The sequence below is a fragment of the Lynx rufus genome, unplaced genomic scaffold (genome assembly GCF_022079265.1).
Source record: "Lynx rufus isolate CCGP_SWC_20201006 ecotype Redwood Valley unplaced genomic scaffold, mLynRuf1.p SCAF_8, whole genome shotgun sequence".
NCBI lineage: Eukaryota > Metazoa > Chordata > Mammalia > Carnivora > Felidae > Lynx > Lynx rufus.
This window is the reverse complement of record NW_025814896.1, coordinates 30,085,753-30,112,996: the sequence shown is the minus strand read 5'-3', so window position 1 is coordinate 30,112,996 and position 27,244 is coordinate 30,085,753. Positions and strand designations below refer to the sequence as shown.

Here is a 27,244-nt window from a genome sequence, read left to right as displayed (position 1 = left end):
AGAAGCAGTGCCTTCTGAAGGAAAATGGATTCCTACCTAGAATTCTGTATCCAGTTATACTCTCAGGCAGATGAAGGATGAAGACATTTCACACATGCAAATTCTCAAAGTTTGACCTTCCATGCACCCTTTATTAAGAAGCCGCTGGCAGGGGGCACCTGGGTGGCTCAGTCAGTTGAGCATCCAAGTCGATTTCAGCTCAGGTCATGATCCCACAGCCATGGGATTGAGCCCCGCGTTGAGTTCTGCGCTGAGCGTGGAGCCTACTGGGGATTCTCTCCCCCTCATTCTGCCCCTCTCCACCCTTCATGCACACGTAGGTGCGCTGTCTCTCTCTTAAAACAAACAAACAAACAAACAAAAAAACACTGGAAGATGTGCTCTAGCAAAGCAGTCTGATTAAGGGGTTCCTGTTCTGGGGATCCTCTATAAGGGACTCATAGGAAGGGCTTTCTTTGTTACTTCTGGAAATTACCAAGGGGCTGGGACCATTTTGTATTACCATTTCCCACATTGCTTACCCTGGTACTTAGATCAGTGTCTGGCACATAGACAGCATTCACTAAATATGAATTGCTGTTGTAAGCTATTATGAGATATTGCTTGCATGAATTATTTATTGAATGAATAGGGAGTAATTACAGTTGAAGCTGTGGGCTATGTTAAATTTCAGGAGTGTTCAGAGAATGAAGAATCATATGTGAGCTAGATGGTGAGAAGTGGTTTACCAAAGTGATGCTGTATACAGTGCACTTTAGTAAAGTCTCACAGAAACAAGTTACTTCTTCAGGTGATACATGTTGGCCAGTGGCCAATACACATGGTACTCTTGTAGTTTACAGATCTACAGAAGTAATAATTACTATTGTACACGTAATCCTGCCTTAAGGAAACTCAGAATGCAAAGCAAGGCTATGACTTTGTATATCTGAAAATGCAAAGCTTTACCTCCTATATTTAGATGCTGGCCAGGGAGGCTTGGTGTGGTGTCTATAGAAGCAAAGATGGTTGTCTTATTTCTGGCCCAGAGGTAGAGGTCTGAGTATTTGTCTTTTTACTTGTGTCTAGGATGTCTGTGTACTGAGGACTCTTATTTAGTGAATACTGTGGCATTAATAGTGCACAGTATCTTGATAATGTTTCCTAACTCTTGGGCTTGTCTATGATGTTCTAATTTTTAGAGAAGGGAGTGAATGAGATGCAGATGCCCTCCAGAGTTACACAGCTTAAATTATTGTTGTTTTTGCCCTGAAAGTTTAAAGAAAAAGAACAGAAAAAGCAGAGTCTGCAGCTGGGGTGTTTAAAAATTTTATATGTGGGTGTCTCAGTTGGTTAAGGATCCGACTCTTGATTTTGGCTCAGGTCATGTTTTCACGGTTTATGGGATCTAGGCCTGAGTTGGGCTCTGTGCTAGGAATGTGGAGCCTGCTTGGGATTCTGTCTCTCTCTCTGCCCCTCCCCTCCTCATTCTCTCTCTCTCTCTCTCTCTCTCTCTCTCTCTCTCTCTCTCTTTCTCTGTTCCTCCCCACCCCGGAAATAAATAAATATTGGGTGGCTCAGTTGGTTAAGTGTCCAACTTTGGCTTAGGTCATGATCTCATAGTTTGTGAGTTCGGCCCTGCATTGGGCTCTGTGCTGACAGCTCAGAGCCTGGAGCCTGCTTCGGATTCTGTGTCTCCCTCTCTCTCTGCCCCTCCCCTACTCACACTCTTTTTCTCTTTCTCAAAAATAAACATTAAAAAAAATTTTTTTTTAAATAAATACTAAAAAAAGTTTTATCTGTGATTTTGAGCCCCGGTTTGAGGAAAAGTCAGCTCACTTGGTATGTTTTTTATTTTCAACTTCTTATTTTGAAATGATTTTAGATTTATAGATGAGTTGCAGATATGGTACAGTGTTCCTATATAGCCCTTATCCAGCTTACTCTGATGTTAACATCTTATGTATAACCATCTTCATTTATCAAAATCCTGGTATAGTGCTTTAGTTTACTAAGTAACTTTTGTTTACTTGGCTTTTAGTATTCCAGACTATTTATTTGAGCTTCCCCAGTTTTCCCACTAATGTCTTTTTTCTACTCCAAGATCCAAAGATCCCACATTGCATTTAGATTTGGCATGCATTTAATTGTCAAAGAAGTGAGGGAAAATAATTGTGGATGCTTTCTGAATGAAGACTTGTGAAACTGACTTTACAAAGAGCAGATTGTGTGAGGAAATGCTCAGAGAAAGCCAGAGAAGAGGAAGAAAATGGAAAATAAGATGTTGTTCCTCTAGAGTATCATGAGAACAGACTTCCAGATAACATTTTCCATGTGTGGTAGGTAGCATTTTATGAAGTCCTTGAATTTAGTTTGTGGAGTATTTTGTACACCCTAGTTTATGAAATATGTGTAGACATGAATTGCAAATGGGCACCAGTTTTAACCATTTTAGATAATGTGGCCTATCAGGAACTATGTTTGCTAGCTGGTAAAAGATGCTTAACAATAATGACTTAACTTGGGGGGTTATTTTTTCTTAAAAAAGATGTTTGTCTAAGGAGTGTAGGCTAGTCCTGGTATAAAGTCATCAGGGAGGGAACCAGGCCTCTTCTGTGTATTTTGGTATTCTTAGCAAGTGGATTCCATGGCTTCATGGTCACAAAATCGCTGGAAGAACTCCAGCTATCATGTCTGTCAGGCAAGGGGAAAGAGAAAGGACAGCTCTCCTAGTTAAGTTGATTTTTTCTCTTCAGAGAGTTTCCCCAGAAACTTCCACATGATAGCTTCTGCATGTCTCATTGGTCAGCCCTAGAAGCAGAGGAACTGCACCATTGCTTGCCCCAAATAAAATTGGGGTACTGTGAGTGAAAAAGAAGGGGAGAATGGATATGGATGAGGTGATTGTCTCTCCCTCAGTGAGGTAGCATCCTGGAATGAAAGTTACATTACTTAGGATTACTAACAGCTTTGGTGAGCTGCACCAAAGTGCTGGGAGAAAATGAAGGTCATTTAGATAGTTGAAGATGCCAGTGCATTTCTCGTTCATATCTTATGTGTGTATCTCAGTTTATCAGTGTGTAAATCACTTTGAGTTTATATCACTTATAGTCAGTGGTTAATCATGTTTTGACCATGACAGTGGTAATGTTGGCTTTGCTTTTTCCATTGTAAGTTATTGCTCCAGCAAAGATACCAGTAGGAAATGACCTTTCTTGCGTTGCTACACATCCTGTCTTCTTGCCTTTCTTCCAAGTCTCTAGTTTTTTGTTGTTGTTTTATTCTGTGTTTTTTTTAAGTTTATTTATTTATAATGTTTATTTATTGGGGGGGGGGGAAGGGCAGAGAGAGAGGGAGACAGAATCCAAAGCAGCCTCCACGCTCTGAGCTGTCAGCACAGAGCCTGATGTGGGGCTTGAACCCACAAATCGTGAGATCATGACCTGAGCCGAAGTCGGACGCTTAACCAACTGAGCCACCCAGGCACCCATAAGTTTATTTTTTTAGTAATCTCTACACCCAACGTGGGGCTCAAACTCAAGACTCCTAGATCAGGAGTCATGTGCTGCACTACTGAGCCAGCCAGGTGCCCCCTCAAGTCTCTAGTTTTGCAAGGGGGGTAAATAATTGCCACTTTAACTCAGAGCCAAGTTTCTTAAACCCTAGAAGTCCTACAATACCTTCTTTTGGGGCACCTGGGTGGCTCAGTCGGTTAAGCATCCGACTTCGGCTCAGGTCATGATTTCCTGGTTCATGGGTTCATGGGTTCAGGCCTGCGTCTGGCTGTGCTGACAGCTAGCTCAGAGTCTGGATCCTGTCTTCAGATTCTGGGTCTCCCTCTCTCTGTCCCTCCCGTGTGCGCACTCTCGCTCTCTCTCTCTCTCAAAAATAAATAAAACATTAAAAAAAATGTGAAGAATTAATGAGTTGGGATAAAAGCTGTAAGTATTGAAAAGAGATAAAATTGCTATGATTTACTATTTGGAAAACTATGGTAACAGGTAAAACTATTAGAACTAATAAGAGTTTATCAAATTGTTTGAAAAAGGTAGTGGACTCAAGATCACATTCAAAATGGGAACAAAAGCTGTAAAATATCTAGGAGTCAACCTAATAAGGAATGTGTAAAACTTATATAAATAAAAATATAAAACTTGACAGAAGTACGTAAAACAGGAGAGGAATGAGTGGAGAGATATATCATGTTCCTGAGTGGGGAGCTCAGTGCTGACCAGATTGTATGATCACAATATAAATTCTCAGTGGGAATTTTTCTGGAACTTGACAAGCTGATTTTATAATTCATCGTAAAGAGAAAATGTTCAATAAAAGCTATAGATTCTTTGAAACAATGATAGAAGGACGTGCACTATCAGATAAAAATATCAGATAAAAATAATCAGATCAGATAAAAATAATCTATTAACAAAGTTCAAGTAATAATATAAAACTAATTATTGTTTTAAATGTACTATTTCTGTGAGAATAGGTAAATAGATCAAATAAAGATTGAAAATGTGGATCCAGCTTTATATAATAATTTATCATACACTAAAAGTGTCATTCTAGATCAGAGGATTAAAAGGAATAATATGTAGTCTTGGGACAATCATTTATATTTTGGAGGAAAAATACAGTTATATTCCTGCTTCACAAAAGTAAAAAAGCAAATTTCATAGGAATAAAGAGATAAATGTTTAAAATACACACACAAATAAAATGGAAAAATTGGCATTTTATTATTTTTTTAAATAATAGTGAGTGGGGAAGACACAAAAGGAAGACATAAAACTCCTAAGCCTAAAAGTAGAGTTAGGCAGATTTAGTTCTGTAAAACTTGACAGCTCCTGTGTGAAAGATACCATAAACAAAGTCTAGAAGTTTAGAGAAAATACTTGCAACATATGACCAAAACACAATTTTTTTTTTTATTTTTTATTTTTTTTTAAATTTTTTTTTTTTCAACGTTTATTTATTTTTGGGACAGAGAGAGACAGAGCATGAATAGGGGAGGGGCAGAGAGAGAGGCAGACACAGAATCGGAAACAGGCTCCAGGCTCTGAGCCATCAGCCCAGAGCCCGACGCGGGGCTCGAACTCACAGACCGGGAGATCGTGACCTGGCTGAAGTCGGACGCTTAACCGACTGCGCCACCCAGGCGCCCCTAAAACACAATTTTTAAAATATGATGGAATATATAAATTATTCAGACCCCCCATGACTAAACAGAAAATGGGTAATGAACAAGAATGGGCATTCACAGGGGTGACTGGGTGGCTCATCTGGTTGATTGAGCATCTGATTTAGGCTCTGGTCATGATCTCAAGGTTCTTGAGTTCAAGCCCACATTGAGCTCTCTACTGTCAGCACAGAGCCTGCTTTGGATCCTCTTTCGCTCTCTGCCCCTCCCCCACACGTGCACACTCTGTCTCAAAAATAAACCTAAAAAAAAAAGTAGGCATTCATAGAAAAAGAAATATAGATGATCAGTAAAACATTTGACAGCCTCTCTAGTGATTAGGGAAAAATGTAAATTATGATAATAACTCTAACCATTAACATTAATTGAAAAGTGATAACACATGGTTTAGAAAGTTGTGGGGAACAGGTATTCTGGTATATGTAGGTGACTCTTTTTAGAAAACAATTTGGCAAGATCTATCAAAATTTTAAATGCGGATACCTCGGGGCGCCTGGGTGGCGCAGTCGGTTAAGCGTCCGACTTCAGCCAGGTCACGATCTCGCGGTTTGTGAGTTCGAGCCCCGCGTCAGGCTCTGGGCTGATGGCTCGGAGCCTGGAGCCTGTTTCCGATTCTGTGTCTCCCTCTCTCTCTGCCCCTCCCCTGTTCATGCTCTGTCTCTCTCTGTCTCAAAAATAAATAAACGTTGAAAAAAAAAATTAAAAAAAAAAAAATGCGGATACCTCAACTTGCCAGTGCTACTTTTTAGGTCTCTACCTTGCAGAAACTTTTGTACTTGTGCCAAAGATGGATATAGTTATTCTTTGAAGCATTGTTGCTATTGCAAAAATAACAAATGTCCTGAATGTTCATAGTGGCTAAAAAAAAGAATACAGTACAGCACTTTTAAAAATGCAGTTGAGGGGCGCCTGGGTGGCTCAGTTGGTTGAGCGTCCAACTTCAGCTCAGGTCACGATCTCGCGGTCCGCGAGTTCGAGTCCCGCGTCGGGCTCTGGGCTGATGGCTCAGAGCCTGGAGCCTGCTTCCGATTCTGGGTCTCCCTCTCTCTCTGCCCCTCCCCCGTTCATGCTGTGTCTCTCTCTGTCTCAAAAATAAATAAAACGTTAAAAAAAAATAATAAATGCAGTTGAGTTCTATGTACTAACTTGGAAAGATCTTAATGTATAATGTTAAGTGAAAAAAGCATGTTGCAGAGCAGTTACATATCTCATGGTTATGATTTCATGTAAAAACAGTCCACCTCTGAAAAAAGCCTCACCCAAACTATGTTACTGAGAGATTCACACCAAATTGTTCACAGCAGTTTTCTATTATAAGGTGAATCAAATTGGTGTGAGGATTCACTTTGTAAAACAATCCAAACACAAAGCATACAGAATATAAGGACAGTATATTCATTAATTGTTTAATTTTGAAAATAAAAAAGTTAACATAACTTATGGAGAAAAAATGGGCAAAAACAAAATTTTCAGGTTTTTTTTCCTTCACTTCCAGGGACCCAGGATAATGAAATATAAACAGGAAAATATACCTGGCCATGTATATGGTAACTTGTAAAAGCAGTGACCAGTGAATTAACTGTTACATATAAACTGAAGATGGGAAAAATAGATGACTTTAGGATTCAGAATTACTGTTTTGTGGCAAACTTTATTGTTAGGAAATCACTGAGGGGTAGCAGAAAGGAAAAGTTCAGACTTAGGGTATCTGATGGTGGCTCACGTTCTGGGGTTGCTAATCTTTACTCAGCCTTGTGATTTTGGGTAAACTGCTTCTGTTTGGGTCTTGGCTTCTTCACTTGTCAACTATCATGTCTAGATTTTGAGTCTGAATCCAAGGAAAGTTAGAAATAAAGTATAGCATACAAGTGGCATATTTGACATAAACCTCATTATGTTTTTGACATAACCTTTGACATAACACATTTGACATAAACCTCAGCATCTGCTGAGACTACAAGTATTCTAAAAGAGGAACTTTGTAAAGTAGTGGTGACCGCAGGCCATCTACCCAGGATGTGCCAGCTGTGCTCAGGTAGACCTAAAAGCTAGAGGGCAGTGCTCTTGCCGGACTTGGTATATGTTTGAAAGTTTCTATTAAAAAAAAGACTGGTGGATATACAGCAAGATGAGTGGTGAATTCTGGGGGTGAGGAACAATGACAATTTTAGTTACTTTTGTAATATTCCATTTTTTTCATCAAAAAAAGGATAATACGTATTTTACATGTGGTACTAAGGTAGATAAAAGCAAGTATGCCAAAATGTTAATAATAGAGACTAACTCTGGGTGCTGGGAATACGGGTGATTGTGGTTTTCTCTATATTTAACTGGGGTTTTTTTTAATAGGTAAGTATTTCAATAAGTGACAAGTTTAATGGTTTAGTGACAAATAATAGGCTATGTTCTGGTTAAAAATTAAATTTGGGAAGCAGGAAAATGTATAGAGGAAAGAACAATTTAGTTTTATTCATTTGACAAGAAAAGAGATACTAATTAGGAAAATGTCTTACTCTGGGAAAAGGAAGGTCTTTCTACATTTTATATGCTTCCACTTTATTTGGCCAAGCTGCTTGTGGAAAAGAAATGCTTTTTGCTCCTGTTCTCAGTATTGTCTTGGCTTTCCACAGCAGTAGTTGGGGAGCTGTTTGTTTCCTGGTCACATGACCTATTCATGCTTTTTGTCACTGGCTCGTTGTTAGTTTGAAAATCAAAGAGCTCTTGGTACCCTTGGCAGTCAGTCGACTGCTGTTCATTTGGGTTAGGAAATGGGCCAAAGGACCAACTTGATGAAATTGGTGTAGAGAATGATTGCAAGATTGGTCTTGTATTAAATATGAAAAGGTGGGGGAGAGGCAGATAATTTCCCAAGGAAAGAAGCTTTCTTAACTTTAATCTTGATTATCTTGCAGTTTCTGTTGTGCTACTTCTAAAAACCCTAAAGTTACTCCGTGTGACCCTCTTACCTCCATCCCCAGATTTTTATTAAGAAAATGTTCAAATAATACAGTAAAGGTAAAAGAGTAGTAGTACAGTGAATACTTGATATACCCACCACTTTGAGTCAATAATTTTTAACATTTTGCCATGTATGTTATCTTTATTTTTCTTTTCTTTTCCTCATTCTTGTTTTCTCTTAAACCCTTTTCAAGTGAGTTATAGACATCATGACACTTCTAAGTACTTCCTCATGTATCTGCTTTTAAAAAAAAAGGGGGGGCATTCTAGGTATAACCACAATAACATCTCACTTAAAAAAATTTATAGTAATTCCTTACTACCATCAAATTTTCTCAGATGTCTCATGGCTCTTTCTCTGTTTTTGTTTTTGTTTTTATGAAATTAAGGTTTTTACATTAGATTATTATTTAATCTCTCACATTAGAAGCATTCTCCCTCTCTGTTCTTTTTGTTTTATATGACATTGACTTTTTTTTAACTTAAAAAAAATTTTTTTTAATGTTTCTTTTTATTTTTGAGAGAGAGACAGACAGACAGACAGTGAGTGGGGGAGGGGCAGAGAGAGAGAGAGACACAGACAGAGACACAGAACCCGAAGCAGGCTCTAGGCTCTGAGCTGTTAGCACAGAGCCCAACGTGGGGCTTGAACTTGAGAACTGTGAGATCATGACCTGAGCTGAAGTCAGTCACTTAACTGACTGAGACACCCAGGCACCCCAATTTTTTTTAATTGTGGTAAAATAACTATAACAAAATTTACCATCTTAACCATCTTTAAATGTACAATTTAGCAACATTAAGTAATTCATATTGTTGTGCTATAATCCCACTATTCACCCACAGAATTGTTTTCATTTTATAAAGCTCTGTACCTGTTAAACAGTAACCCCACCTCTTTCCCCCCGCTCAACACTACCACTCTACTTTATGTCTCTATAAATTTGAATATAGTAAGTATATCTCATAAATGGAATCATGTGATATTTGTCTTTTTATGAATGGCTTATTTTTCATTATTATAATGTCCTCAAGGTTCATCCATGTTTTTAGCAAGTCTCAGAATTTCCTTCCTTTTAAGATTGAATAATATTCCACTGTATGTATATAGCAGAGTTTGTTTATTCATCTGTTGATAGATACTTGCTTCTACCTTTCGACTGTAGTAAATAATGCTGCTCTGAACATGAGTATACAAATATTTCTTCAAATCCTTGTTTTCATTTTTTTTTCTATGTATTCCCAGAAGTGAAATTGCTGGATTACAGGGTAATTCTATTTTTCATTTTTCCCTCCCCCTGCCCCTCAATTTTTAATTTTTGAGGAATTGTCATATCATTTTCCATGGCGGCTACACTGTTTTAGGTTCCCACCAACAATGCCCAAAGGTTCCAGTTTCCCCACCATCCTTGCTTGTTGTTTTCTTTTTAATAGTAACTATCCTAATTTGTGTGGGAATAGTATCTCTTTGTGGTTTTGATCTGCATTTCCTTTATGATTAGTGATGTTGAGCTTCTTTTCATGTGCTTATTGGCCATTTGTGTGTCTTCTTTGGAGAAATGTATATTCAAGTCTTTTGCCCATTTTGAATGTTTTTGTTGTCTTTTTTTTTTTTTTTTGCATGTGTATGGTTGAATTGTAGGAGTGCTTTATATGTAAGAGGCTAATATCTGGAATTATATATATAGCTTAATAATATGAAGTCTTCCAGTGTATGAGCATGGATGTATTTCCGTTATGTGTCTTCTTTAATTTCCTTCGGAATTATATATTCTGGATATTAACCTTTTATCAGATACGTGATTTGCAGATATCTCCTCCCATTCTGCGGGCTGCCTTTTCACTCTGTTGATTGTATCCTTTGATGAACATAGTTTTTAATTTTGATAAAATCTAATTTACATATTTTTTATTTTGTTGTATGTACTTTTGGTGTCATAGCAATAAATTGTTGCCAAATCCAGTTTCATGAGGTTTTTCCCATATGTTTTCTTCTAAAAGTTTTATAGTTTCAGGTTGACATTTAGGTCTTTTTTTCTGTTTTGAGTTAAATTTTATTTATGATGTAATGGTCCAGATTCATTCTTTTGCATGTGGATATACAGTGTCTCCAAAGCCATTTATTGAAAAAATTGTCCTTTCTCAGTGCATGGTCTTAGTACCCTTGTGAAAAATCATTTGACCATGAGGATATTATAGTGAGTGAAATAAGCCAGTCACAAAAGGAGTTTATTTCTGAGTTCTCTGTTCTATTCCATTGTCAATATGTCTATCTTGATGCCAGTACCACACTGTTTTGATTACCATAGCTTTGTAGTTACTTTTGTAATTGGGAATTGTGTCTTTCAGCTTTGTCCATTTCAATATGCTTTTGACTATTCTGGGTCCCTTGAATTTTAGGATAGATTTTTCCATTTCTACAAAAAACATCATTAGGGTTTTGATAGGGATTATGCTGAATCTGTAGATCACTTTCTGTAGTATTGACAGTGTAACAATAAGAAGTCTTCCAGTGCATGAACATGGATGTGTTTCCATTATTGGTATCTTCTTTAATTTCCTTCAGAAATGTATGGATGATCCAGTTTCTCTGAATCCTTCCCAGCGTTTTCCTATTATCACTGTTTGTTATTTTAGCTTTTCTAGTAGATACATAGTAATATCTCATTGTGGTTTTAATTTGCATTTCCCTAATAGATAATGATGCAGAACATGTTTTCAGGTGTTTATCTGCCATCTCTATATCTTCTTTGAGGAAATGTTTCTTCATACCTTTTGCCCATTTTCTAATTGGATTTTAATTTTTTTACTGTTGAAGTGTTCTTTATGTATTCTACTTTGTCAGATATGCGATATGCAAATACATTCTGCCAATCTGTATTTTGTCTTATTCTCTCAACAGGGTCTTTCACAAAGCAAAAGTTTACAGTTTTGATGAAGTCAAATTTATTGATTTTTTTTTCTTTCATGCATTATACTTTTGGTATCAAGTCTAAGAATTTCATCAGATTTTAAGTTCTGAATATTTTCTTCTGTTACCTTGTAAATATTTTATAATTTCACATTTAAAATTTTAAATCTGTGATTTATCTTGAGTTAATTTTTGTGTAAGGTACAAAATTTAGGTTGAGGTTCGTGTTTTTGTCTGTGGATATCCATTTGCTTTAACACCATTTATTGAAAAGACTATCCTTCTTCCATTGAATTGCTTTTGAACCTTTATCAAATAAAGTTAACTGGCTCTGTTGTGTAGGGCAATTTCTGGCAACTCTGTTCTGTTCCATTGATCCTGTCTCTCTCTTAGTCAGTACCACTCAGTCTTGATTACTTTAGCTATGTAGTAACTCTTAATATCAGAGTGATTCCTCTCCCTATTTTTTCTTCTTCAAAATTTTTTTAGCTATTCTAGTTCCTTTGCCTCTCTGTGTAAGTTTTGGATTGATCTTGTCTGTATCTACAGAAAAGCTTGCTAGGATTTTGAAGGAATTGTGTTAAACCTATACATTAATTTAGAGAGAATTGACATTTATATTATCTTGAGTTTTCCAATCCATGAACACAGTGTCTCTCCATTTACTTAGATCCTCTTTGGTTTCCTTTATTACTGTTTTGTAGTTTTTAACACGTAAATCCTATACGTGTTTTGTTAAATTTATATTTTGGTCACATTGTATTTTTAATTTTGGTTTCCATGTCTTTGTTGCTTCAATACAGAAATAGAGTTCATTCGGGCTTTTATTGTAAACTAGTGCAGAAAATGATTTTTCTGCATCATTGTGTGATTTTTTTCTTCTTTAGCCTGTTAATATGATTGACTGATTTATCAATAATGAACCAGCCTTGTATCCCTAGGATAAACCCCTCTTGGTCATGGTGTATAATTCTTTTTATATGTCGTTGAATTCTAATTACTAATCATTTATTAAAGGTTTTTACAGCTATATTCATGATGATATTGGTCTGTAGCTCTCTTTTTTGGCAGTACTGTCTCTGGTTTTGATATTAGGTGGTATATGTGAACATCTTGATAGAAGACAGTGATAATGACTGCTAAGTCATGGAATGGATGAGTTGAGGAGTGTAAACATCAGAAAGAATCCAGAGGGCGGGGGAAAGCATTCAGGGAAGAGAAGTAGTGTTGTTTGGCTGAATATGGTTGCTTGGGTGAGTATAGGACATGCAGTGGAGCAGATTCAGCAACGAGTGGGAATGAAATCTAATTGTCCTAGATGGAACGCTTAGTGTTGGTTTGTGGAGGATCTTAGTTAATAATGAGGTAAGGCTGGGAATATGCTGACTGTAGGGAAAAATTTAATGGGAGTGTTAGGGAATGAATAGTAGAGGCACATCCTGAACCTGGGGGTGACAGGGAGAGACCTAGTGGAAGGATCAGTTTGATCCTTGATCACGTGATCAGTCTTGAACAGAATCAGTCTTGAGCACCTTTTTCTGGGACTACTAGGAAGGAGGAGAGGTTGGTATGGAGAGCATGGAGTCCTTAGAAGTGATATTAATGTCTGGGAGTGCCTCTCCTTATACTTTGGGAGGAGGGGATATCCCTAAGTCCACGGGAATAGACTTGCACAGAAACGGGAACAAGTACCCTTTGCTAACATTCTCTTTGGGGGTAGTTGTGATGGTGAATCAGAGCTTCATTTAGGTCCTTAAACCAAATTTTTGGTTTTAACTGTTTTTCATTTTTGTTTTTGGCAAACCAATGAGGACCACAGTTAGGGCAGATCAGTGTGGTAACTCTTCTTTGATAATCCTCAAAAATGAGAAGTCATTGGAGGGCCCTCGGTCAGCTGCTGAGTCCCAGTCCAGCGTTGGCTCCATCCTCTGGTGAGCCACAGAGCCGTGGACTCTCCAGTTTGTAATCAACAGTTCAGATTTAGGCTTCAGACACATTCTGCATAATCTCTTCCAGAAAACAGAAAAGAAGGGAGTACTTCCCAGGTCATGTCACAGTTCTGATACCAAAACCAGGCAAGGGCCAGTTTCCATCCCTAGCGTCATTCCTTTTCCTCATGCCTTCATGCGCTGGCACTCAGGAGCTTGTTTCTGTTCTTGTTGCAGCTGCAGCCGACTCCGCCAGGTTCAGAGCATCTTGACCCAGAGCAGCAAGTCTCAACCCGATGGGATCCTCTGCATCCTAGGTCAGTGCTTTTAACAAGCTGGGGCAACTGGGCTTCTGTTCAAGGAAGATATTAATAATAGTGTCATTTTGAGATAAGCTTGGGTTAGTGTCCTTCTTCCAGCTCTTGTTCCCTTGAAATCTGTTGCTGTTTTAATGAGGTCAGGTGAGATATCAGTGGGATAAGGACCCACAACCATGAGGCAGGCACTTTGTGCAGGTTATCTCATTTCCCCTCACAGCAACCTTAAAAGGGAGCAGTGTAGCCCCCTTTTTTATAGAGGGGGATACTGAGACTCAAGGAGATGGAACAGACTTGCCCAGGACCATAGAGTAGCAGAATTGGACACTTATTTGTTCTTTAAGTTTTTTTTATTATGAAAATGCATCATATAATTTAAAAATTAAGACAATCCTCAAATGAAAATGAACTGAGCTTCCCAACCAACCAGATACCCAGTTTCACTCCCCAGAGATAACATTGTCAATTGTATCTTTTTTTAACACAAATGGAAACATTTTGTTTATACTGTAATTAACCTAATTTTTAAATTTTCACTTGACGATATATTTTGGAGATTTTTCTATATCAGATTGATCTTCTTTGTCTCATTTTCACTTATATCCATTGAATCATGGGATTGGAATTGTTAGGTTTGGTGGTTTGTCCATCTACCACCGCAGTTTCTTTCCTAGAAGCAAACTGCCATTAGTTTGTTGTTTGTCTCTCCTCATATATTCTGTGCATAATTTTGTATTTTCACTTAACAGCACTTGCCTTTAGCCTTATGAGAGGTAGTGTGCAGAGTAGTTAAAAACATGCACTCTGGAGCCAGGTAGATTTGGAGTTTGAATCCTGGCTCCACTACTAAGCCCAGAGGTTGGCAAGTCTCTATAAAGACACACTTGTGGTGGACCTGGAATTCCTGCCAGAGGTTTCAAATGCTTAAACAACATTCATTGGATCCCCTCTCTAGCTGCAGCCCTCAAAAGGGTGGGGGCTGCCTTTGCCATGAATTTACCTACGAATAAAACCACCTGTTTGTTACTGTATTTATGCTCTTATTTCATTTGGCTTCTGTGTCTCTCCCTTTGACATACCATCCCATCAAAGTTTTGTTTGTTTAGCACTTATGTGCTTTCTGGCACTATAAGGTAAGGTACTCTAGACTTATTTTGTGTATTTCCTCCTCCAGTCCTAGAATCAGCCATTTCTCCAGGGAGCACTGGGGTTTCTTTTATTGGAGAATGGTATTAGAAACCAAGATCTGGGCTTTGGATACACTCTCATAACTAGATGTCACTGCTGCTAAGCCCTGGCAGCTGACAGAGTAACAAGATACATATGTGTACATTAAATGCAAATGTTACGTACCCATATTAAGCTAAACATGAATTCATATTAATGTCTCCAGCCTAACCAATTACCACATAGATTTTTCTAGCTTCCCCCTTTTGTTTACCTGTAAACTCCTACTTCATCAGTGAGAAACTTGGCACCCATCGTCCACCATCAGTTTACTTAATTCTAGTATACATATTCAGCAACATCAGAATTGTTAACCTATAATACCCCATGAGAAACAACATTATCAGCTTAAGCACAGTGCCTACATATAGTTTCATTTGCCTTTAAATTTACATAGTCTTTTTCTTGTTAACAGTTTATGCGGCTGGAATCCTTAGAGGTAGACATGCTGAAGCTAGGTCTGCCCAGGGGCGCCTGGGTGGCTCCGTCGGTTAAGTGCCGGCTTCGGCTTCGGCTCAGGTCATGATCTCACGGTTTGTGAGTTCAAGTCCCGCATTGGGCTCTGTGTTGACAGCTCAGAGCCTGGAGCCTGCTTCAGATTCTGTGACTCCTTCTCTCTGCCCCTCCCCTCCTCGTGCTCTGTCTCTCTCTGTCTCTCAAAAATAAATAAACATTGAAGCTAGGTCTGCCCAGCCCATGTTTGTTTTTAACTCTGTAGCCCTTTAAATGTTGGGCTGTAGATAGCAGTCCATTCTGACTTTGATTCTTTTTCACCCCTCCCTTGGCTGAAGCGTTGAATGAGATAAACAGGGAGGGCTGTTCTCTTATAATCTCAACTGAGATGGGAGTTCTCTTACATTAGAAGTCCTCTGCCACAAGCAGTCCTGGGCCCCTCTGGTATAAATGACCGTTACTTTCTACCTTTCACTTGTCCCTTGTCCGGATGACCATTGACAGTCTTCTTTTCCAGGCTCCAGCCATGTTTCTATTCTTGGAGGTCTCTCTGCTGTAACTCCTTCCTCAGTCTCAACTAGACAGCTACTGCCTTGCCTGTGAGACATTCCTCTTGCCCAGAGCCATAGCTCTGGGCTTTCATAGATACTCAGGAACCAGGCAGTAGTGAAGGCAGTGTTGTTTAATTTCCTTTTGTCTCTGATCCAGCCCCACTAGACTGTAAGCGTCTTGAGGGCCGTTTGCAGTCATGTTCACCACACATTCCAGCATCCAGCACAGTGTAGACCTTGAGCCTGATAAATATTTGTGAAATGATAGGTGTCTGTGGTTCCATTCACTTGTCCTCTTTTTCACTTCTTTTAATTCTTTTCAAACCACCTTAATCTGTCTTTATTTGATACCCCATGTTTTGTTAAAGCTGTCTTTGGAAAGTGAATATTTTCTATCCCCCTATTCCAGCTGAACAGTATTCCACAGTATTTAACCAGCCACCAAAGGACCTAGACCATATTTTCTGCTTCATTCTATACTCAAAAATTGCCTTTTGGAAATTAATAGCTTCAATAATGTATATGGTTTAATTGTCTCAACTATATAGATCTTGAAATCCAAGTAAGAGTACTTGATGCTTCTTTCATAGGGTTGTTCAGTTTGGTTCCTGGCACAAAACTGGTATGAGCTTCTGCCTTTAACCTAACCATCAGGGTTTTGCTGAGCAGGGACAAATTACTGGGACTTATTTGCTTCCCATAGTACAGTACCACTGATCAGAGCCTTCTTTGCCTTGCAGGAATCGATAGCAGGTACAATGAAGGCTGCAGAGAGCTGGCAAATTATCTTCTGTTTGGTTTGTACAATCAGAATGCAAGTGATTTTGAGAAAACAGGGTTTTCTGAAGAAGTTCTAGATGGTAAGTATATATAGTAGTAAGTAGTGTGCTCCTGTTGGTCACCTGCTGGTTGATACAAGACTGGTGACCAGTAGTTTTCAGAATATGTTTAATGGGTAAATTAGTTTTAGGGGGAAAAATACATATCAGTTTGGTTTTATATGTTCTTGGCAAAGCACTAGTTTTCCTCTGAATTGCCCACTGCCTCTGTGTGCTGGGAGGTTCAGATTATGTGCTGTTGTCCTGTGAAAGCACATTCACTTGTGGGTAAAGGATGAGCCTGCAGGCTACTCCTACAAGGAAGACTTCATGTGGATCTTCAGCTTAGGAACAAAGGCTCTTTGTCCTGCTCCGTCTTTGGGAATTGTTTTCTGTGTGACTTTAATTCATGACGATGCCCATGACTACAATGGAGGCTTTCTGCTTACATTCCCCTTTCTTTAGCTCTGAGACACTCTCCCTGTGTTGATGCTGTTGTGGGCTGATGCCCAGGAGCTGTCTCTTATATCACATACTTAGCATCATGACTTGTTTGCCAGATGGATCAGGAGACACAGGAATAGACAAATCAAACTGGACAAGAGACAGGCAGCTCTTGTGAAGCAGCTGGGGAGTGCATGAAAGCAAACATCTGATATGAAAGTAATCTTGCAGTGGATGTAGTGCAGTGGGGGCAGTTTTGGGGCACCTGGGTGGCTCAGTCAGTTAAGTGTCTGGACTCTTGGTTTTGACTCAGTTTATGATTTTGTGGTTCATGAGTTTGAGCCCCCCATTGGCTCTGTGCTGACAGTGCGGACCCTGCTTAGGATCCTCTATCTCACCCTCCCTCTGCCCCTCCTGTCTGCATGCTCTCTCTCTCTCTCTCTTGCTCTCAAATTAAACTTTCAAAAAAAAATTATAAAGTGGAAGCAGTTTTATTCCCCAAGGGACATTTGGCAATATCTGAAGACATTTTCAGTTGTCCCAGCTATTGTTGATGAACTGATGTTCAGTGACTGCTGAACATCTACAATGCACAGGACAGCCTTCCACAACAAAGAATGATCTGGTCTGAACTGTCGATAGTACCAAGGTTACAGAACCCTGGTCTACTGTTGGTGAAAATTCTTCTGTGGTAAAATCCTTAATAGTGTGTATCCTTATAGATTGATTAAAGATTTCCTTTTTATTAGGAAGTGCAGACAGAGCAGGCTTCACTTCCATTAAATTTCTTTCAATTTGGGGCACCTAGGTGGCTCAGTCGGTTAAGCGTTCAGTTCTTGATTTTGGCCCAGGTCATGATCTCATGGTTTGTGAGTTCCAGCCCCATGTGGGGCTCTGTGGTGACAGTGTAGAGTGGGCTTTGGATTCTCTCTCTGCCCCTCCCCTGCTCCTCCTCTCTCTCTCAAAATAAAGAAATAAAATTAAAAAAATAATTTCTTTTAATTCAAATTTAGTTTCAGATTTTGATTTTTGAAAATATTTCTTCATGCTGGACAGCATCTACTGGTTTAGAAAGAATTCATCTTGGCAGCTCATTTAGAGTTATAAAAAGACAGGTACTCATATCAGCCATACATTTCACTGAAGCCAAGGTTGCTAAGGACAGTATGGTACTGAACTTAAGGAAAGTTTAAATCCTCAAAGGTGTGCTTTTTTGTTTATCATTGTCTTTATCCTGTCACCTGGCACAATGGGTATTTATGAAATGAGCATTTTCTTTGAAAGAATTCTTTGAAGAAAAATAAATCATTAATGAATTAAAAGTGAATTAGTAACTTCATGTTTTAAATTCTAGTAATTGGCAAACTGAGGTCACTGGATTTAAGCATCTACATTTTTTTTTTGAAGTTTAATTTTTTAAAAGTTTATTTATTTATTTTGAGAGAGAGAGCACACAAGCAGGGGTGGGATAGAGAGAGAGGGAGAGAGAGAGAATCCCAAGCAGGCTCTCCACTGTCAGTGCAGTGGGGCTCAAACCCACCAACCAGATCATGATCTGAGCTAAAATCAAGAGTCGGACACTCAACCGACTGAGCCACCCAGGTGCCCCTACTTTCTTTCTTTTTTTTGTTTTTTAAAATTAAGTAGGCTCCATACCCATCATGGGGCTTGAACTCATGACTCTGAGATCAAGCGTTCCATGCTCTGTTGACTGAGCCAGCCAGGTACCCCTGTGCATCTACATTTTGATCTCTGTGAGAGGAAAAGAGGCCAACATGAAGGATTTATTAAAAAACAAAAGCAAAAATTTTTAATGACATCAGAGTCCTATGAGATTCTGAAAATGCTTAATTAGGCTTAGTAGCTGTTGCATTATTTCTTTTATTGGATCCTAATTCCTTGTGGAGTGTTACACATTAGTGTAGTGCACAGTCTTAGGAAACCCTCAGGCTTTCCAGGTGATGTCAGTCTCTCTTCAGCACACGTTCTACAAGTAATTCAGGGCAAGGCTCTTATTAGAGGGCCTGTGTGGAGAGGACCAACAGGGTGAGAGGGTACCCTTTTCCCATCTCTTGCCACCTTTTGACTTTGGTGCTTAACTAAGAGTCAGCAGTGAATATGCTGCACCATACTGCATTCCCTAGGATACCTGGGTCTGGTCAGGTGTGGAGCACGGAGTGATTTTTGAAAAATCAAAGGCCAGCACCCTGGAGCTTTATTTCAAGAGGCCACCCATTGGTGTCATCAGCTGCAGTCAGCTTCAGGTGTTCCCTGCCCCCACGCTTCTCTCACTTCCAGCCACCTCCTGCAGCAACTTCCCTCGCATCATCTTGTTAGAGAGATGCCTGAGATGGCTCTGAGGAGCCATGCAGTGAGCTCTGCTTTTCTTTTGGAAGTATGACTGCTTTCTCAGTCTTCAGACTGCTTTAATATTCCTGCCCCATTCCATGGCTCTTCTGTTAATTTACCTAAATTTATTCGCACTCTTGGAATTGTTTTATTTATTTGACCCAGCAACATCCGTGATTACCCCTTAAGTCTGTGAGCTGCTGATCTATTTATAGCAGCTTTGTCCACTTGCCTCTACTTCCTTCCTCCCAGCTTTTCCTGTGTACAAAGTTCACCCCAGTACATAGTAATGCTTCCCAGAGCTGAACAGTGACATCCTCAGGCCCATGATTGCCTTGAGTCAACAGCCAAGGGCTTTAGACACTGATGTCTGCAGGAAAACCATCACTGGCCATAGTTGGTGATATTTCCTGCCTCAGTGGTAGGCTGTGGCACATCCATTTGGTGTTTATCTCTGCAGCAAAACACCCAGCTAAGTCTGATACCATAGATGTGACTGTGTTGAACTTTGCAAAAGCAGAACACTTTGAAGGCTGTTCTTTTGACTTATTCTGTGCCTGCATTGTCATAACCAGAGGGCCACAATGATTGGAGCATCGCATGGGAACTAGAAAATCCTTGCTGTCCACACGTGAGTGTTCCACAGTCACTTTGAGGCACGTTGTGTACTTAAAGAATTTTTAGTTTAGAGTTTTGTTACCTTTTCTCTGAAATAGTTTTTTAATGGTTTTATTAATTAGGTGGACAGAAAATGTGCAAAAGAAATGCCTTTGACAATCTTGTGTTTTAAATTTGTTTTCCTTACAGATGTAATTGTATTGGTAAAATCAGATAGTGTCCATCTGTACTGTAATCCTGTAAACTATCGCTATCTCTTACCCTATGTGGCCCATTGGAGAAATCTGCATTTCCATTGCATGACCGAAAATGAGGTAAGGAGAAAAGATAGAACAGGCACTTAGAGACACTCTAAGGATATTCTTCAAAAAAAGTGTAGATCTGGACCAGGAGGCCCCTTAAAAAAATCACTTTGCAGGATGTGGTTACACAAAAAAAGTTACTTGTTTTAGTGGAACTTCTCATAATTCATTATGAGGCTACCTTCTAGATAAATTGTATGCCTGACAGAGACAAAAAGGACTCTTCAGATTGGGACCTAGTCGTAGGCTTGTGACCCTAGCTTCCCGTCCTACTTGTTCATCACCAGCCTGAGCCCATTCTCTCAGAGGACTAGTGCCACGGACTGCCTCAGGAGAGTTTGATAAGCTTTGTGACATTTCTGTGTTTGGATTTCTTGGTATTTGTTTTTGGGTTCTTTTCAAGTGTTTGGCTGGAAATCAAATTGGGACTTGAGATTTAGGATTTCATAGAAATTGTGACCTGATGTGGGTTAAAAACTCTTCTTTCTTTTTTTTTTTAATGTTAAAGATGTTTGTTATAAATTGTAAGCAATCACTAAAATAACACAACAGACTTCTAATACAAGAAGAAAAATAGAATGGAATCGCAAAATATACTGATGTACAGTTGGCCCTTAAACAACATGGGAAGCACCCTTCTTTCCATGTGAGCGTTTGGGGAATTTTGGAGGCAAATGTTATCTCTTGCATTTAGGTATCTGATCTATTTTGAGTTGGTTTTTATGTGTGGTGTAAGGCAACACAAGAAGTTGGCTTTGGAAACACCCTCTTGGGTGCAGTCCTCTATAAATGTCATTTGCCATAACTCTGATTGATAAAATACCGAGGAAATAGGGGATTTTGCATGATGTCACCTCAGAGCCTGTTTTCCTTTCAATTTCCCTCTTTAGTATGAAGATGAGGAAGCTGCAGAAGAATTTAAAATTGCCAGCTTTGTGGACATGGTTCGAGACTGTAGTAGAATTGGCATTCCTTACAGCTCCCAAGGTGAGTATCTGACAGCAAGCCCTATTAGAACTTTGCTTGGATGTTGTGTGAATCCAGTGTTTCTACCTCCCCCTTCCATTGGAGGCATTCACCTGGGAAACCCATTGATCTATTTTTACTAAAGGCAGAGGATCAAACAAAATGAAATTTGGGGATTTTTCTGTGCAAGCTGGTTACTTATAACTGTAGTTTCTAAAAAAACACAGCAGGCCATCTATTCAGAAGGAAGAACTGATAAGGGATTTACCACAGTTGCCGTCTAGCTGTGCCATTTGCTACTGTATGTAGAGTGTAGCTGTGGAGCCTCTTGGTAATAAGAAATAGTAGCTGTTAAAAATATGCTGACAGAGAGGCTGAAAAATGTGTAAAAATAAAGGAAAAAGTCAACACATTTAGCAGTACTTATATCTTATTTTTTTCTTAAACTTTGCACATTAGAGCTATTGCTGCAAGAAAGGAAAATTTTTGATTTGGTAATTTTCCCTTAAGGAAGTTGATTGGCTATGTTTCTTAAGGGTGGGAAGAGCCGAGTTTGGGTCTGTTAATAATTATATCTGCTAAGTGATGCAAGTCAGATGTAATAGGCCACTATTTATTCGTTAACTTACTTGCTTACTTAGGAAACCAGAGTGTGCTATACTATAGAGAAATCTGAATTTATGTAGCTTGTTATGGTTTGCATTTTCTTTGACTTTCATTTTTAATTTCTAGTTTTAATATCTAAGCATTTTATCTGTTTTACTTTTATTCTGCTAAATGTGACCGTAATGAACTTGTGAGAGATGCCTGGGTAACCACTTAAGATCAGGTTTAGACTGTTATATCCAGGATGGTATTTGATACATGTTGTTGTATTTGATTCCTCTAGGTCACTTGCAGATATTTGATATGTTTGTAGTAGAGAAGTGGCCAATTGTACAGGCCTTTGCACTTGAGGGCATTGGAGGGGATGGATTTTTTACCATGAAATATGAGGTATGTATGAAAGACAGTATGCCTGGCTTTTATCTGCAACCTGCAATCTTTATGAAGGACCCCCACATTGTGATTGTGCATCATTATAACACTGAAAAGCTAATAGTGACCTCTCAAGAGTATGGAGCAAGTTAAAAGACTTGAAATGGAAAATAGTTGTTGTTTAAAGCTGGTCCCCAAAAGTTGTTGTTTAAACTCATATGTCCTTTCTTCTAGGAGTTTCTCTCTGTCCTCCTTTCTCTCTTTTTCCCATTCTGATACCATTGTTCTTCCAGTCTACTCTTGTAGCATCCTAGGCTGAATCCTCTTACAGCTTTTTTTTTTTTTTTTTTTGTCCTATGTTATACATTTTCCACACACCCCTGTTCATGTATCCACCTGCCCTTGGTCTCTGGACTGGAAGCTCCTTGAGAACAAAAATAGTCTTTTCATTGTTGTGGTTTGTATCTCAGAAATTCATATAACTTGAGAACTATTCAAGAGCAATGAAAAGGACAGTGCAAAATTTTGTCTAAGTACAATATACTAGAGGAATAAAAGGGTTATCTTTTGTGTTAAGAACAGTATCTTTTATTTCAATATTTCTTTTATCTAGGAGATGACCCATAAATATTTGTTAAGTGAATTGATGAATGAGTCTGGGAGAGGGGGTCATCCAGAGTGCATATTAAGGAGGATGGCCTGGTAGGTTAGCAGCATCCCCAGAAGCATCCACGGGCCTCTAAAGGATCCTCAGTGAGATGACCTGCCCCCAGCACAGAAATAGGGAGTGAGTATTGACATGCTCAGAATGGGGACATACTATTGGGCATAGAGTAAGTGGGACCTTTGGAAGCATGACCCAGGGCTAATTGCTACCCCTCCTTTCCAAGAAGTAGCAGAATCCCTAGGAAGTGAGTGGGTGCTTGCCTGGTAGACTCCCTAATATGGAAAAAACATGGGCTATAGGGTTGAAGAGAAGCACACCACTTGACTCCCACTTTTCCTGCTCCAGAACTGTAGTATTCTCACATTGACTACAACAGCAGAAGTTATTAGTAAACAAGGCTGTGGAAGCTGCTCCTGCTAGGAAGTAATGCTCTCTAATTTAGAAGAGTAAGGGCTTGAAGGGGGCAAGCCATAGGAGGTAGAGAGGAAGCTTAAAATTTTTAGCAATAATGCTAATATTTATTTTTAATTAATTGTATAAACTGGGCATTTATAGTGTCTCCTATATGCCAGGCACTGTTCTAAGCACTTCATATGAGTTGACTGTAATTCTTACAAAAGAACCCTCTGAAGTAGGTACTATTAGTTCCTATTCTACAGAGAGGTTAAATGAATTTCCCAAAAGCACAGAGCTAGTAGCTGGTGAGGGGCAGGGGTGGGGCCAAATCCAGAGGGTCTGGCTTCAGAGCCTGTGCTCCTAAGCCCTGTGCTGTGGGTAGATTAGCATGAAAAAGCAGTACACTAGGAGGTCGCAGGGTTCTTGCAGACCACATGTGGCAGGCCTTTCTGGCTCCTGCCTTGAGGAGCATTACACTGTGCAGACACATCCAAAAGGCACAAAATCCCCTTCTAAAAAACCTTTACGAGGTAATGTAGATCTTTTCTGTAGGGTGGAAGAAACCACACACAGCATGTAGTCGGGCTACTATAAGTCTTCTCTCAAGATCCCTTTCTCCAGATTCTTCCCTTCTTTGTAGTTGCTAATTGTCATTCTCTCCAATACTTTTCCTGTTGTTGTCCATCTCGTTCTCTCCCCTACCCCCACCCCAGTTCTCTTCCTTATCGGCCTTTAGGATATGGAGCAGTACTCCACTCTGAGTCACATACCTAAGGCCTGATAACTGTCTGAGCCAGAAATACTTTTGCATCTTTTGAAGGTCAAGAGAAGGAGAACTACGGACACTAGAAACTTAATTTTATTAAAAATTTTGTTTTGTTGTATGTCCACACCCAGAACAAAGTCATTAACCAAGAGGTTGCTATGTCCCTGATGTAGTAGGTGCCAGCATGAGAGAGGAAACCAGATCCACATAACTTATACTTGGCATTTAGGCTGGATCAAACTCAGTTATGAGATAGAGAACTCTTCCTGGGAAGCAGCACAGGGAAGTTCCTCTGCTGGGGCTTTCCCTGCCTTCGGCTTCCTCCTTCTTAACTCTCCAGCTGCTGGAGCTGTGACCTAGTAAAGTAAATTTACATCAGCTAGCTCCCAAGGAGAGGATTCTAATAGCAAACTTCTGAATAATGAGAGTAACCATAGAACAAACATTCATTTACCTTTTTATGGACAAACAGATGTTCGTATTGAAAGGTGGAATGAAACTTACGAATAAGATTCAACAAAATATAGGAAGGAAACCATAGCATATTAGATGCAGAGATAAGTGTGCTTTTTAAAAACGGTTTCTCCAGGAAATAAAATAAAAATGAGAAAAAAGATGATCTCTTTTGTACCTGTTAAGAATGGGTAAATTGTAAAGAGATGCCTGGGTGGCTCAGTTGGTTAAGCGTCTGACTTCTAATTTCCACTCAGGTCATGATCTCAAAGTTTGGTGAGTTCAAGCCCCATGTTGGGCTCTGTACTGACTCTGCAGAGCCTGCTGGGGATTCTCTCTCTCTCTCTCTCTCTGTCTCTGTCTCTCTGCCTTTCCCCTGCTCATACTCTGTCTCTCTCAAAATAAACTTTAAAAATTAAAAAAGAAAAAAAGAATGGAATTTGTAAAAAGAGAAATGATAGGTAGGACACACAGAATTAAAAAGGGAGATGGATGACATGAGGAAATGTTATGTCTCAAAATTAATAGTAGAGTTAACGTTTGCATTTAAAATTAGAAATTTAATTCAGCACCCTTAAAAAATCAAATCAGTTGACACTTGAAAAGCTGTTCCAGATTACAGAGAAAGGGGCCAAATATATTAAATCAGTCTATTGGGATTTAGAATGTAAGGGAGTAGGGATCCTGAATAACCACCTGCTGGCTGTCTGCTCTCCCTAAAAAAACTTTCTGGTAGTTGACCAGCTCTGCTGAAAGCATGAAGCTTCCAATTAGCCTTTCCATTTTGAAATAAAAACAGGCAACCAAAGATCACCAGACATTTGCTTTAAATACCTGTAACTTTAAAGGAAAAGATCAAGATTTTTTTTTTTAAAGACATTGGATAAGACCCAAAGATAATTAAGATATAGAGGAAAATTTAAGACCTAAAACTCCACTTCGGATGCCCAGACAAGATTTGGTGACCATAGAACAAGTGTTATGTTGTCATAAATTAACATGACGAAAATAAGAGCTCTGGGAAATTATAATTAATAAAATTAATAATAGGCTGGGAGGTAAAGTTAGGAAGTTTTCTAAAAATGTAAAATTTAAAAATCAAGGAGACAGAATATATGAGATAAAAATGAAAAGACATAGAGAACTGTTCCAAGAAGTCTGATATACAAGTTGGAGTTGCAGAAAGTTAGAGCAGAGGTATCAGGAGGGAGAAAATTTTTTTAAAAGAATAAACAATTTCCAGTGATAAAGAGAATACAACTTTTAAATTAAATGACTTAAATATAAATAAAGAAGAAAAAACCTTAAATCTATCTATGCCTTTTTTGAACACTAAGAATAAAAGAATATCACAGCTTCCAGAAGAAAAAAATAAATCACCTACATAAGACAATAGGAACCAGATTTCTCTCCTTCCCAAAACAACCCAACCTAACCAAACCAAAAGAACAAACAAGAAACAAAATATGTTTTCAAGACACTAGACATCAGACACTGAGAAATAGTGATTCCCTGAGAAATAGAAATAAACAAGGTCAGGGGCACCTAGATGGCTCAGTCGGTTCAGCGAGCAACTCTTGATTTCAGCTCGGGTCATGATCTCATGGTTCATGAGCTTGAGCTCCTCATCAGGCTCTGTGCTGGCTGTGCAGAGCCTGCTTGGGATTCTCTTTCTTCCTCTCTTTGCCCCTCCCCTGCTCGAGCTCTTTCTCTCTCTCTCAAGATAAATAAACATTAAAAAAAAAAAAAAGGCAAGCACAGCCCCATGATTTCGCTAGCTTAGTAATTTGAGAAAAATTTTCAGGCCATGGCATTGGGAGGGGGATACCCATGTGAATCCTAGTGTATTTCCTGAGTTGAGAAGATGCAGTGAAGAGTCTGATAAGAGAGCAGCTAGAGTACTAAAAAGGAAAATGCCCAGAGAGAGAACACCAAAGATCTGCCAAGATTTCCCTGCCCCTCCCCCCATCCCAAGTATTCAAGAGTATTGATCAATTCATCCATGTGTCAGGTAACTACCAAAGGCAAGAGTTAAACAAAAGACATCTGGGGGTGCCTGGGTGACTCAGTCTGTTAAGTGACTGACTTCGGCTCAGGTCATGATCTCACGGTTTGTGAGTTTGAGCCCCGCGTCGGGCTCTGTGCTGACAGCTCAGAGCCTGGAGCCTGCTTCTGATTCTGTGTCTCCCTCTCTCTCTGCCCCTCCCCCATTCATGCTCTGTCTTTCTCTGTCTCAGAAATAAATAAACATTAAAAAAAAAAAAAAAGACATCTGAAAAGTAATCCAGAACAGTGCCTGATACATGCTAAGGGCTGGGAACAGTTAGACTGGAAAAACACATAATTCAAAGGGCACTGAGTAGAGTCCTCAGAAGGGTTTTGTCTCAGTAATGGGGAATAGTCACTCCTAAACTGAGCACTGCTCTAGACCTCCTCAAAATTCATAAAAGCAAGATCTAAAGGGATCAAACTGTTTCCAAGTAACTTAACTGCATTCCAGAACAAAGCACAAGAATATTTATAGGAATACAAAAATACGTAGTCTCCAACAAGGTGAAATTCACAATGTCTAGCATCCAAAGATTATCCGCTTTACAAAGTGGGAAAACATGACTGATAATAAGGTAATCATTCAAAATTGACCTAGAAGTGACAGAAATGTTAGAATTAGCAAAGAACATTAAAATAGTTATTCTAACTGTATTTCATATTTTCAAGAAGCTAGGAGGAAAATTGAACTTGTTGAACAGAGAGAGAAAATTTTCAAAAGACCCAAATTGAGCTTCTGGAGGTGAAAACTACATTGTCTGAGATGGGAGAGGTTTTAACAATAGATTAGACACTGCAGAAGAAAAGATTAGTGAATTTGAAGCTATAGCAGTAGAAACCATCAAGGTAAAGCATGGAGAGAGTGAAGAGTCCAAAAGAATGGAAAGAGCATTAATGAGCTGTCAGTCAGGCCT

The 27,244-nt window shown here is 39.1% G+C and overlaps 1 protein-coding gene across 1 annotated transcript in view; it reads left to right on the top strand.

Moving 5' to 3' along the window:
* The window catches only part of DNAAF9 (dynein axonemal assembly factor 9), a 131,559-nt gene that overhangs the window by 4,572 nt on the left and 99,743 nt on the right, over positions 1–27,244 (top strand). Inside the window, exons 2-6 of the mRNA XM_047069165.1 lie at positions 13,214–13,293; positions 16,265–16,384; positions 19,943–20,067; positions 20,946–21,042; positions 21,911–22,017. Of these exons, the coding sequence (XP_046925121.1) occupies positions 13,214–13,293; positions 16,265–16,384; positions 19,943–20,067; positions 20,946–21,042; positions 21,911–22,017 (529 nt within the window). The remainder of the gene's footprint in view (positions 1–13,213; positions 13,294–16,264; positions 16,385–19,942; positions 20,068–20,945; positions 21,043–21,910; positions 22,018–27,244) is intronic.